The following is a 14,318-nucleotide window of genomic DNA, read 5'->3' on the forward strand; positions in this document are numbered from 1 at the left end:
ATTCATTAAGCTTATCATTCTCTTGAAGAAAGATAAATTAAATCTTTGATAATATAGAAAAAGATCCAAATAAAATTATTTTTTAATTTATAAACTTATTTAATTTATATCTTCTCTAATTCATCTCCCACCCTAAACTCCACACATGGTAGGTGTCATCAAGTGTATCAAAGACAGAAAAAAAACAACAACAGAGGATCCTTTCTGTATTCTATTCTGCCTAACCAACTCCCTTCTCTTTACAGGATATATAAATACATAATACAAATATCATATTTTATAAATAGAAATACAAATATATTTTATAAAGAGAAGCACTTTTCTGTATCAGAATAAGTATAGTAATTACAATGGACTACCTTTTTGCTATTTTAGTTTCTCTATTTTAACAACACACTATTCCACCAGAACAGGGGCAGAAGAACTTTAGGAAGACCCAATGCTCTTGGAACTGATGGCATGATTCTAGGGGCTTTTTGCTTCTGGTTGCAGTGATCTCAACCTCCAGAAAGCCTAGTTCAAGTTCAATGAGATTATCACTAAACTACCTTAAATACATTTTTCCCCCCTTTTACCATCCGCTACGAGGCTGGCTCTGGTCTCTGAGCAGAGGCAGGTAACACACATGGAATCAGTTAAGGGCTACTCTTTGTTTTCTAGTCCCACCCTTGTGTCCCACCTTTTTTTTTTTTTCACTTCCACCGCTAAGTTATGCAGTCTGGCAAAAATAAGGTATTCATAAGCTGCTTAAGTTTCTTTCTTCTTCTTTTTTTTTTACATAAACATGAAGAAAGAGAAGAGAGAGAAGGGAAATTTAATAAATACTAGAGTAGGAACCCAACAATTAAGGCAACACCTACAATGTGGTGGATACTAGTTCTGGATGATTTCCTTATAACAACCTTTGTGAAATAGATATCAGCTCCCATTTTAGTGATTAAAAAACTAAAGTGAAGTTGCTTGCGCAAGGCTAGATAGCTAAGAAATAGTAGTCAAGACTCAAATCCAGCTAGATTCCCCAATTTCAAAGCCTACAATGTTCCTGTTTTCAAACCTTCCTGACAGCTTCTCTGACAGTGAAGACAAAAAAGTAGATGGCTAGGGGAGAAAAGAAGAAAAAAATACAAAACCCAACGGATCAAATGCAGATATATGTAATATTAAAGACTTTGTTCTGCATTCGTTGCTCACCTCCATAGTCCCACTGACAATCTGGTTCCCAACTAAAAAGTACTCAGGAGGAAAGTCACGAGTCCTCAAGTAGAATGCTACAATTGATGAGAAGATTCGAACCATAGTTTCATCACTGAAAGTATTAATGGTGCAGATGTTGAAATGCCGAATAAAACGGGGAGTGACTGGATTTCTTCCACCACCTGGAGGGCCCATGGCAGCAATCAGCTGTATGTCAACCAGTACGATTTTACTTGTGTCCTTCAGGTCATACCTTGAAAGCACATAAAAATCCCAAAACAGTCAGTAATAAAGCCAACGAGATGGGCTGAAAAGTAGAGCTCCTTTGAAACTTTATCTGATTTTAGCTTTTCTAAGAGGAAGAAGATTAGATATTACTTGGAGTAAAAGAGAAGTTTTTTTTTAAGGGTTCCTATAATTTTTACTTCTTTTTTTAATTGAGGTATAATTGACATAACATTAGTTTCCGTGTACTACATAATGATTTGATACTTGCATATATTGCAAGATGTTCACCACAATAAGTTAATATTTGTCACGAGATACAGTTACAAAAATTTTTTTTTCTTGTGATAACTTGCACGATTCATCCTCTGAGCTCTTTTCAAATATGTGATACAGTATTATTAAACTATAGTCAACAATATGTACACTGCAGCCCCCTGACTTACTTGACCCCCTTTACCTATTTTGCTCTGCCCCACCTCAGGCAACCAATAATCTGTGGAGAAACTTGTTTTAAAGCAGCACTCTGCTTTTCCTTTCACTGACACTGATAATGCTGTCCAGATTCTGGGTATCTAGAATGTCCCTTCCTCTTGTTCTTGCCTTTTTTTTTTTCCAATTCTTCCTTCCATTTAACTCTCTGCTTTGTGTCTTACACTCCAAATCCAGAAATATGGATGAGAGATCAATCTTTTTTGTAGCTGTTTATAGGCAAGATGACTATATGTCCCACTTTGTCTAAGAAAATTCTTATTTGTGCCTATCCTGTAGTAACTATTAACAGCCTCCCTTTTCTCTCAGAAATGTCCTTATTTAGACAATAAGCTATATACTTACTCTACTTACAGCTAGTTCTGATTCCTTTTTCTCATCTCAAATCCTATCTTCAGAGCACAGAAGGATATATAAAAAGAACCTATACATTTTTGTTACATAAATAGATACCCACTAGGGAATATAAAAAAAGGTATAAAAATGACTCAATTTAGTTGGAACTGCTCAGAGTGAAAAGGTGCCTATTTCAAATAGATCATAAAGTTCTTTAACATTGAAGTTCTTGCAAACAAGGGGGATGATGGTGGGAGAAATCTGTACAGCCAGTGTTTAGTCTAAAAGCACCACAGAAAGTATGAAAATACGACCTGGTCTTTGGCAACTCTAATAACTGTCAATAAGGGACTGGTTAAATAAATTATAGTAAGATTCACAAAACTAAATAGTATTAAAAGCCAATAAAATAAATCAGATAGACAAATAATATGGATGCCTGTGTGTGTGTGTTAGTTGCTCAGTCGTGTCTGACTCTTTGTGATCCCATAAACCATAGGGCGCCAGGCTCCTCTGTCCATGGAATTCTCCAGGCAAGAATGCTGGAGTGGGTTGCCATTTCCTTCTCCAGGGGATCTTCCCAGCCCAGGGATTGAACCCCGGTCTCCTGCATTGCAGGCGGACGCTTTACCATCTGAGCTACTAGGGAAGCCCAATAATATGGATAGGTGAATGAAACATATAAATAATACAGTTAAATATACTAAGTGCAAATAAGTTATAAAACATTATGTGCAACATGGGTCTTTTTAAAAATAAAAATATATTTATATAGAAAAAAACTCAGAAGAATAGAGAACACACCATTAACAGTGGTTATCTCCTGCAAGCAAGATTCCAGGGCATGCAATAACAAAAAAATATATAATCCCAAAATATGATTTAGTTTAGTAAGTAATCTATCCTTGCCTTGAGATAAAAATCATAGCATATTAGGGATTAGGAAAATAATTTAATAGGAGGAAATGCAGAATTATTAATCCTAACTAAAATATACAATAGCATATGTGTTGGAAACTAATCATATCATTGTAAAATATGGTGGAAGGAGTGGAAGAGTTATTCATTAAATTGCTGTCAAAACCAAGCCATCTCAAAGATATGGTAGTCCCAAATAATCATAGATAATATAAGGAATTGAAAATGGTGGAAACATAGAGTGCTGGTTATGGTTACTTAGGTTGGAGATCATCCATAAATTCTCAGTGCTGGGTGATAGTAAAAGATATAATTGGTAAATTATTTTTAATAACTGAAAGTAGTAGCTTAAAAGGGCAAAAACTAGTACATTATTAAATAAATATATTTGTGGATTATTCTTCCATGATATAAAAAAGTATAGGAAGGTATTCCAAAATTTTCCATATAAGAAAATCTGAACAACCATTTTGTCCCATTAAGTAATTTTCAAAATTGTATTATTTTGATGTGAAAAAATAAAAACAGAAAAAGAGAACAAGAAGTTACTTCAACATGGCTACTTAAGACTTCAGGTAAATACTTACCAATTCCCACAGTCAAAAAATTGTCGTAATAATTCAATAGGAGGTTGAGCTCCATATTTCTCCAATGCAGGCATATTCATGTCATCTATAAAAATTATACACTTCTTTCCCATAGGTGGTCCAAAAACTCCTTTGCGTCTTTTATCCAGTCTAGCCATAATAATGTTCTAAAATATAAAGAAGAAAGTATATTTAAAGCCATACTAAAACACCAGAAAAAAATTAACAGTCTAATTATGTAAGGTAATAATGTCAAGCATTACCATGTTATCCATTTAAATTTATTCATTTTCAGGGTTATATGAAACTTCATATTCAACATTATTCAAACAGCATATAATGAAACCCTTCTTTGTGCTCAGAATTGTTAGGTACACACCTATATTTACATTGTACACACACGCACATACAGAACTTTTTCCACAACAGATACCCCAACATATCTATTAACTTTAACTTAATATATAAAAGCACTAAACTTGTAGTATTTTGAAATTAGAGAATTATGTAAGCTTATAACAAAGAAAATGAGCACCACAGGTCAGAAGACAATGGACAGATATAATTCTAGGAATGGAAGATAAAAATGGTAATTAGAAAAGATCTCATGCAGTACTTTCATCTTGGCACCTCTAGGAGTAAAAGGTGGGTCACACAATAAAAAGTCTATGGTTTGAAAAGATCTTTCACTGACAGAACTTCAGTAAGCAGCAAATGCCTCTAAAGACCATCTGGGAGAGTACTGAAAGAACAAGTTAAAAACCTCTCTCTCTACTTGCCTCCCTCCCTCCCTTTTCTTATACTTCATACTTCTCCAGTTAAGAAATCAACTGTTGCTTCTTGGGCTTGGGGAGAAAAAAAGCTGACAAAGCTCAACAATTCAGTATTAATGCAAAAATGTTCTCTTGAAATTTGTCCTTAAAATTTAATTTTTAAAAATTACTTTAAAGCCAAAAATAAGATGTTTGAAGTTTTATTTAAATTCATAGAAGATTTACTAAAATACAGTTTTATTATTCACCTTGCTGTAATTAACACAACACTGTTAATTATACACCAATAAAAAACTATACACCAATAAAAAACTATACACCAATAAAAAATTTTTAACTACCAAGCTGTTTATAAAGAAAAAATTACAGTTTTAAATGCTAATCAAATAAGGAAAAAAAGTAAAAATGATAGATCCATATTTCTAACTTTGAACTAACCTGAACCTGGTTGGCACTGGTCCGTGCAGAGAAATTAACATAAAAAGGAAAGTACAGGTCTTTTTCCAAGTGATTCATCAGCTTATCCTTCACATACACAGATTTTCCTGTACCCGTTGGACCCACAAAAAGTAGTGGCCTTAATGAAACAATTAACATATCATCAGAAGGAGAAAAAGTCCGAATACATGTATTTCAACTAGAGAAGGCTGGAGTTAGTTGAAAACATAAATAATAATCAAATCATCTTCACCCAAAAACTCACATTTTAACTTATCATTGTCATTTCATAAAAGACGGATAAAAGTAACAACTAGCACACATTTTTGCTTACTTTCAAAACTTAAATAGTAACACTATTATTTGGACAGGTGTAACATTGTTATATGCCAAAACAAGTAGTCACATGCTTAACTTTTCAGAAAAAAAAAAAAAAAGCCAGTGTTTGTCTCCTCAGAAAGTGCTAGCTATATTTCTACTTTTTAGATCGAGATACAGGTGAGTGTGGAATATTAGGATGATGACAAGGAGAGAGGTTGAAGCTGTTGTGCAGTTATCTCAATACCACAAGGTTTCTGTAAGAAAGTAAACGGCAGTGAATTCTAAAAAGCAACAGCTGTATCTACCCGTCAATAGCATTTTTGAATCAAGTCAGTGTTACTAACTGAAAATATCCATCTAAAGGCAAACTCTAAGGAATTCTCTATTCTAATAGCTTCAAGTAGGGTTTCTCATTTTTGAGTAGTCTGAACTAATTTAAAGGGAAAAAACTCCTGAGTTTATGTTCACAGAAACCTGGAGAACTCCAGTTTGAGACATACTGAAATAAAAATTAAATACCATCACTTTTAAGTGATAACTTGGCACCACACACTACTTGAAGACAAACACAAAGCCTGGCATTAAACCTGAACAGCGGTATTCAGTATACAAAAAGTAATCTATATGACCCAAATTATGATAATATTAATTTTAAAAATTATCATTGAAGTATAAACATGAAATCAATGCTACAAACAAAAAACAGATCATTTAGAATTACAGTGATGCCTGAGAATTCATCTACACTTTCCAGTCTGAGTAACACTCAATGTTCTGAAAAACTACTTATTAAAATAATTTACGAAATAAAAAACCTTTCTTGACTTAGGGTCCATGAGACAAACTGAAGAAATTCTTACAGTATTCAGAACTTAGAGGACATAAAGGCTGTATCTTTACTTTCACTACCCTTTACAAAAATGGAGCAACTTATAATAGTACCTGTGTGCTTGTCATCAACAGACATTACAGATGTTATACTAAATATAATTGTTAGATATCTCAAAAGTATCACTTATGCCTATTACTTCTTCAAAATTATGATCATCATCAGACTCACTGCTAGATCTTCTTATTTAACATGTTAGTAAAGAAGCACACATATTAACTGGAGTTCAAATTTTTCAATATGTTAATAAATGTATTTTAATATGTGGTTTCCTTTATATCCTATGTTTTTACTTATTCATTTGAAAGCACTATTCTGACAAATGGTTCATGGAACAAAAGAATTCCTATACTAGTAACTCCTGAGAATTGACAAAGACGTAACATGCCTAAAGTGAAAGTGCAAGTCGCTCAGTTGTATCCCACTCTTTGCAACCCCATGGACTATACAGTCCATGGAATTCTCCAGGCCAGAATACTGGAGTGGGTAGCCTATCCCTTCTCCAGCAGATCTTCCCGACCCAGGAATCAAACTGGGGTCTCTGCATTGCAGGTGGATTCTTTACCCGCTGAGCTACCAAGGAAGCCCAACATGTCTAAGGAAGACTTTAATCAGTTCAGTTCAGTTGTTCAGTCGTATCTGACTCTTTGTGACCCCATGGACTGCAGCACACCAGGCTTCCCTGTCCATCACCAACTCCTGGAGCTTGCTCCAACTCATGTCCACTGAATCGGTGATGCCATCCAACCATCTCATCCTCTGTCATCCCCTTCTCTTCCTGCCTCCAATCTTTCCCAGCATTAGGGTCTTTTCAAATGAGTCAGCTCTTTGCATCAGGTGGCCAAAGTATTGGAGTTTCAAGCTCCAGCACCAGTCCTTCCAATGAATATTCAGGACTGATTTCCTTTAAGATTGACTGGTTCGATCTCCCTGCAGTCCAAGGGACTCTCAAGAGTCTTCTCCAACACCACAGTTCAAAAGCATCAATTCTTTGGTGCTGTTAATATTTTAAGATTTTAATATTAGCCTCTAAATGTAAAAATGCAACCATGGAACAAAATAGGGACAAAATAATGTTTCTATTTCATTCATAAAGTTGACGGTTGGTCCATAAAGAAGACTGAGTGCCAAAGAATTGATGCTTTTGAATTATTGTCCAAGGGACTGCAAGGAGACAGACCAGTCAACCTGAAGGAAATCAACCCTGAATAGTCATTGGAAGGACTGTTGATGAAGCTGAACCTCCAATATTTAGGCCACCTGATGTGAAGAGGTGACTCATTGAAAAAGACTCTGATGCTGGAAAAGATTAAAGGCAAAAGGAGGAGGAGGTAGCAGAAGATGAGATGGTTAGATAGCATCACTGATTCAATGGACATGAATTTGAGCAAACTCTGGAAGATAGTGGAGGACAGAGGAGCTTGGTGTGGTACAGTCCATGGGTCACCAAGAGTTGGACACAACTTAGCAACTGAACAACTATGCTCCCTCATAAGCTATTTTTCTTTCTTTTTTTTTTTAATAACACAAGATAAAACTGTCATAAATTTCACTCAGAAACAGGTTCTTCATCAAACACAAACAAATCATGACATTCATGCATATTATGTAAGCTTGTCTAACTCAAACATTATAAAATTAACGATAAATTATGCTAATGTTTTAAGAGAAACATAACTGTGAAAGTGTTATTAAGGAAATTGGTATGGATATGCCTATGGTATGTGCTAGGCTGTTCATCTTTTTTGATGTGCTCTTCTGATTTAAGTCTGAGTCTTTTATGTTCATCTTAAATGATGAAGAACTGGCACAGGATATATTTGAATAATGCCAAATGAGAGAATCATTGTTAGTCTGATTCCTAAGGAGTCTGGTGAGCCTGTGAGTAGAATGGTTTTTTAAGAGTAACATTGTAACTGACTTTTAGTCCACAACTACAAATAAGAGAAATAAAATATGGCTTATGTGGCAACAAAGTAGGATGGCAAAGATTTGGAGCAAGTGACAGGAAGTCTGGATTTCAGATTTACTAAGAGTATCAGATGTCACTATGGAAATGTTGGTGGGTAGCTCAGTGTCTCAGTTATCTGAAAATGGATTCTGAAGTTCACTTAAAAAATCCTATGATCCTATAAGAAAGGTACTGCAATATTCAAAATGCATGTTATAACAGTTTCTTACTTTGCATAGGTAATACTCAAATCCATTAGAAATGTATATCTGATTGTATCCATGGTAGGGACTATGATATCTTGAATCTTGACACGTTTATTTCCTAAACTAATACTTTTAATTAGTTCATTCCAGTGGATCCAGCGACCTCGGTTTTTCAACTATAAGAGAACATAAGTTTCAAAATATTATAACCATACACTTGCTATCTAACAGGCTCTTTTTAACATAGTTATCATCAGTGGTTTTTAAAACTTTATTTAGTCTTTTTCTCCTTTTTATTGTGAAATATTAGATTCATCCAAAATAATGTATACAATGTATTTAATTCATGAAGCAGACTGACAAGCACCCATGAATCCACCATCCAATGTAAGAAATACACTTTTAGTTTTAGTTTTCCTTTTCAACGATAACCTGAAGAACTTAATGAAACCTAGTTATCACAAATTCAACATATATAAAATTTCAGATATTTTTGCCTCTATGTCCTCATAACACTCTAATTTTTCCAAAATGCCTTGAAGATGTCCTTGTGCATATATCAAGAATTTATCTGACAGCCACTCTGATGTGGCTGAAGTTACAATTAATAGGACTTTGGCTTGATGTTTTCATATTTTAAAGCAAATGGGCAATAATCTCAAGAGAAACAAAATATCAAATAAACTCATTATATTTGTTTCTCTAAAATTATTCTGTTTGGCATACTGATCCAGGCTGATATCCAGCCAGGACATATTAGAAAGGCTGAACCAATTGATACATGATTGAACTTCTGAACCATGGGCTGAAGATCTGCTGTCTTAACACTCTGAGTGATCCTGATTAGGGAATCCATGCTCCCCCACTCAGATATCTTCCTCTCCAGGTTGTCCCGCACTTCCCTGGAGATCCTAAATGTCTCTCACGGACTTCTCACCTTTCATCAAGCAACAAAAGAGTTAACACCTGGCAAAAAAGGAGGTCTCTTGGGCCCCGCTCCAGGGCTATGGTGAGCATCTAAGAATTTTTAAATATTTTCTAACAAATTGTCTATGTATATGGGTTGTGTCTGGATTGTGGTAATTTTGCAAGTTTGAGTGAATGATTCTTTAGTAATCCATGTTCTTAATTTCTGAGGTTTTATCTTTTATTTTTATTAAAGCTATAGATGCACATATTTTAGAGTCCAAGTTTACAAGGTTAAGGAAAAAGAGCAGTTTCCCAGTTATTTTCTCCTCTCCAACAGCAACTTACCTTTGCCTCTTTCAGCTAGATATTGTGATATTTACCTTCAACTGTTTTTTTTTTTTTTTACATTCAACTCTTAAAGAATATGCTTGGGTGATCATCTCTTGATTTTTTAGTTTTAAACGTTATTTCATTGACTTCTTACTGTGACTAATGTGAATGAAACTATCTTTCCGGTCTTCTTCTTAAAATTCCGTGTTAGCATGGTTTTAGAGAGACCTTTCTTCACTGGCAATCAGGAGAGCTGGGTTCAAGTCCCAGCTGTGCTACCCAGTAGCCTTTCTAGATTTGCTTTTTCATCTACAGACTTTGAGATTCAGGTAAAATTGTAATAAGGCTCTATCAGACCTTATGGCTTTGTGAAGTAAAATCTGCATGAATCAATTACGTAAATTCTAGCTGTTTAAAAGAATCTTTTTGTGAATTCTTTTTTAAATAAGAGAAAACAGATTTAACATAAATCTGAAATTATAAAATATACTTCAAGCAAGTGGATCTATACTGTCCACAAGTTATCAGTTAGTACATTAGTCGCTCAGTCGTGTCCGACTCTTTGCGACCCTGTGTGCTGTAGCCCGCCAGGCTCCTCTGTCCATGGGATTTTCCAAGCAAGAATACTGGAGTGGGTTGCCATTTCCTTCTAGGGGGGATCTTCCCAACCCAGGAATTGAACCCAGGTCTCCTGTATTGCAGGCAGATTCTTTACTCTCTGAGCCATTGGGAAAGCCCAGAAGTTATAGGAGGAGAAACAAAAGAGAAGGGACTAAAATGCTAACCACAGGAGTCAGAGTAACTCTAGGATGGGAACCCAGTTTTGACCACTGATCTAAGACTTTGTGTTCTATGGTTTATCATAACAAGCGTCTTACATCATACCTCATACATGTAGTCATAGACTAGGCCTTTTTCATCAAAGTTGCATTCCCATTTACCCACAGATTCAGGTATTGGGTTGTTTTCATCTTTTCCCGTTAGGGCTATTCGTATGAAAACATCAAAAATGATGCGACCATCTGTATCACAGCTTCCTCCAATGGACCATATCAAAGAAAATATAAAGCAAGCCTGTTCGTTTAAAAAGGAAAAAGTTTAATTTAAACTAATTATTTAAAAGAGACTTTTAACAGATTGAAATTTAATATATTGAGTTCTACTTAACCTACTTGGAAAAAATCAGATTTACAAATAATGTGGAATGGAGCACATCTCAGTCACATAAAAAATCATTCCCCTGGCAATATTTAAAATGCTGTCTAGCTCTTCCCTTCTGTGGCCATTGCTGAAGCGCCGGTGGCCAAAATGAAGTTCAATCCCTTTGTGACTTCTGACCGAAGCAAGAATCGAAAGAGGCATTTCAATGCGCCTTCCCACATTCGCAGGAAAATTATGTCTTCTCCTCTTTCTAAAGAGCTAAGACAGAAGTACAACGTTCGATCCATGCCCATCCGAAAGGATGATAAAGTTCAGGTTGTACGAGGGCACTACAAAGGGCAGCAAGTTGGCAAAGTAGTCCAGGTGTACAGGAAGAAATACGTCATCTACATTGAACAAGTGCAGCGGGAGAAGGCTAACGGCACAACTGTCCATGTGGGCATTCACCCCAGCAAGGTGGTTATCACCAGACTAAAACTGGACAAAGACCGCAAAAAGATCCTCGAACGTAAAGCCAAATCTCGCCAAGTAGGGAAGGAAAAGGGCAAATATAAGGAAGAAACAATTGAGAAGATGCAGGAATAAAGTCATCTTGTCTACAGCTTTCATTAAAAACTGTTAAAATGAAAAAAAAATGCTGTCTAAATTTAAAATGCTCATGACAAATGACCTAGGGGTTTCTCTTTTAGTGGGTTTATCTTCAAATATATTCCTTCTGGTTAAAATGATAAATGTACAAGAATATTTACTGCAGCACTGTCTGTGGTAGCAAAATATCTGAAGCAACACAAATAGAGATCAACTTAACTGGAATAAGCTACATACAGTGGAATATGTATAGCTGTTTAGGGGAAAAAAGGTACCACAATACCAATATGGAAAGATCTCCAAAATATATAGTGAGAAAAAATGTAAATCAGAATGCATAGTATGTTAACATGTATAAAAAATGTGTGTGTGTGTGTTAGTTGTAGTCGTGTCTGACTCTTTGTGTCCCCATGGACTGTAGCCCACCAGGCTCCTCTGTTCACGGAATTCTCCAGGCAAGAATACTGGAGTGGATAGCCATTCCTTTCTCTAGGGGATTTTCCTGACCTAGGGATCAGACCTGGGTCTCTTGCATTGCAGACAGACTATTTACCATCTGAGCTACTGTAAAAGAGGGTATGTATCAAGTATCTCTAGCAGGCTACATGAGGCACTGGTAATAGTGGTTGCCTGAAGGGTGGCTGGGGGACTGGTATGGATGGAAAACCTACTTTTGTCTTGATTTTTGCTCTAGGTACATGCCTTCTCTAGATAGAAAAGTGTATCAAATACGTTTTAAGAGAAAATTTTCTGTGGCAACAAAGTAAAGGGAAAACAATGAGAGGGAAGCGCTATTATCAGAGTAGAAGAGTAGATAGATTGCATAGAGTAAGTTAAGGAATCTGAGAAAAGGTGGTGGACAGGAAAGTGGCATAGACCAGGGGAGAGAATAGAACACCTCTTTCGTTTGGCTCCCGGAGAGCCTGATTCTCTGGCATCCTCTGATCTCTAGGCACTAACTAACTCAGACCACTGACTCCTTCCTACCTACATGCTCTCCGGATTCTGCCTGCAATGCGCCACCCAGCTGGTTGTATGCCTGCTCCTAGTCTTTTGTAGTCACTCTGTTATAGCTTACACTCTAGCTTAACATTGAGACAAGATCAATTCACCTAAAGTCCATATTGGTTTAATATTAAGTCACTCCATTGTTTATCAAATTGTGATCTTTCATAAATAATAGGGCATTTTTATTTATTCTGATGTATTTAACTTTCTCTAAATTGTCTTATAAATTAGAATATCGGATCAGGGCAACTTTAATGTCTTCTGGTATTCTTTTGGTGCTCACCAAAAAATAGCTCTGGGTCTTGTAATGTCTTTCTCAAGACAAGCAACATTTGCCAGAGGCACTTTTTATTCTATAACTTAAAAAACACAATAAATATAAAACCAACCATAATCCAAATACGAATGTGCTTGCTGGTAGGATCGTTCTCCACCACGTTACAGAGCAGTACTTCAAAGAGGCGTGTGAGAGAGACAACCACATTGCTATCGCTTGTTGGAATCAGTTCCTTCAAAGTGAAAAGAATAAGATACTTTACTTTCATCTTATATACATAATGAAAGAAAATAAGTGTTTCACTTAAAAAAAAAATACCTTTCACAGTCTCTATAAAAGTTAAAGAATTTAAATTGTAGGAATGATAAAAATCTCTCAAATATTTTAATCTAGCATAATATATTACACAATTGTGTGAAACATATTCTTATTTTGAATTCTCTGAGAAATGAAAATTAGTAAGAGAATAAACAGTGCTCTAGAGATAGTAGAAATGAAGTTTATAACAGTTATTTATTCATCTATTTATTCAACAAACATTTATCAAAAATACAATCTACCTGTATATCAAGCTAGGAGACATGAAAATAAAACAAATGATCTCTGGCAAGAAGTGATATTGAAATTAAAGACAACATACTAATGGTCCAGAGGTATATGAAAAGTCAGTTAACCTCACTAATCAATAAGGAAATGCAAATCAAAACCACAATGATATATCACCTCACACCTGTTAGGATGGACATTATCAAAAAGATAAAAGATAACTAGCGTTAGCAAGAATGTGGAGAAAAACAATCCTTGTGCACTGGCTGTGGGAAGGTAAATTATTCCAGTCATTATTAGTGCAAAGGTATGGAGGGTCCTCAAAAAACTAAAAATAGAACTACTGTATGATCCAGCAATCCCCCTTCTAGGTATACACTCAAAGGAAATAAGTTCCTCAAGGAGATATCTGCGCTCCCATATTCACTGAAGCATTATTCACAGCAGCCAAGATATGGAAACACCTAACTGTCCACTGGCAGATGAATGGATAAAGATATTGTGGTACATATGTAATGGAATAATATTCATTCTTAAAAAAGAAAATCCTGCCATTTGCAACAACATAGACAAAACTTGAGGACACTATGCTAAGAGAAATAAGCCAGATACAGAAAGGAAAAAACTGCATGATCTCACTTATATGCATGATCTAAAAGTTGAATACATAAAAAGAAGCAGAGTAAAACAGAGGTAACAAGTGGGGAGGAGGTGGGAGAAATGGGGAGATGGGTGAACAGTACAAAGTTAGTTATGCAGGATGAATAAGTCTAGAGATCTAATGGACAGCATGATAACTACAGTTAGTAATACTGTACAATTTGTATCAATACTGAAGATTTGCTAAGAGATAGATTTAGGTGTTCTCATCACACACACACACATATGTGTTAACTATTTGAGGAGATATGGTAATTATCCTGACTGTGATAATCATTTCACTCTCCAGGCAACAGTACTGGAGTGGGTAACCATTCCCTTCTCCAGGGGATCTTCCTGATCCAGGAATCAAACCAGGGTCTCCTGAATTACAGGAGGATTCTTTACCAGCTGAGTTACGAGGGAAGCCCATTCATTTCATTACATATATGTATATCAAATCATCTTGTACACTTTAAGCATACATATTAAAATTAAAAACAAGTAAATGCCGATGGATAAATGCATGC

The 14,318-nt window shown here is 35.5% G+C and overlaps 2 protein-coding genes across 3 annotated transcripts in view; one reads left to right on the plus strand and one right to left on the minus strand.

The window, feature by feature from the left end:
• DNAH12 (dynein axonemal heavy chain 12) overlaps positions 1-14,318 on the minus strand; it is a 177,223-nt gene that overhangs the window by 73,180 nt on the left and 89,725 nt on the right. For both annotated transcript variants that reach the window (XM_043443267.1, XM_043443266.1), the window contains 6 exons: positions 12,716-12,835; positions 10,455-10,643; positions 8,355-8,506; positions 4,964-5,102; positions 3,753-3,919; positions 1,192-1,447 (listed from right to left, as the gene is read on the minus strand). In XM_043443267.1, coding sequence (XP_043299202.1) covers positions 1,192-1,447; positions 3,753-3,919; positions 4,964-5,102; positions 8,355-8,506; positions 10,455-10,643; positions 12,716-12,835 — 1,023 coding nt within the window. The remainder of the gene's footprint in view (positions 1-1,191; positions 1,448-3,752; positions 3,920-4,963; positions 5,103-8,354; positions 8,507-10,454; positions 10,644-12,715; positions 12,836-14,318) is intronic.
• LOC122424993 (60S ribosomal protein L26-like) lies at positions 10,836-11,365 on the plus strand. The gene has a single exon (XM_043443268.1). It carries the CDS (start codon positions 10,878-10,880, stop codon positions 11,313-11,315), a length of 438 nt encoding a protein of 145 aa, XP_043299203.1. The 5' UTR covers positions 10,836-10,877; the 3' UTR covers positions 11,316-11,365.

The sequence above is a fragment of the Cervus canadensis genome, chromosome 22 (genome assembly GCF_019320065.1).
Source record: "Cervus canadensis isolate Bull #8, Minnesota chromosome 22, ASM1932006v1, whole genome shotgun sequence".
In the NCBI taxonomy this organism is placed as follows: domain Eukaryota; kingdom Metazoa; phylum Chordata; class Mammalia; order Artiodactyla; family Cervidae; genus Cervus; species Cervus canadensis.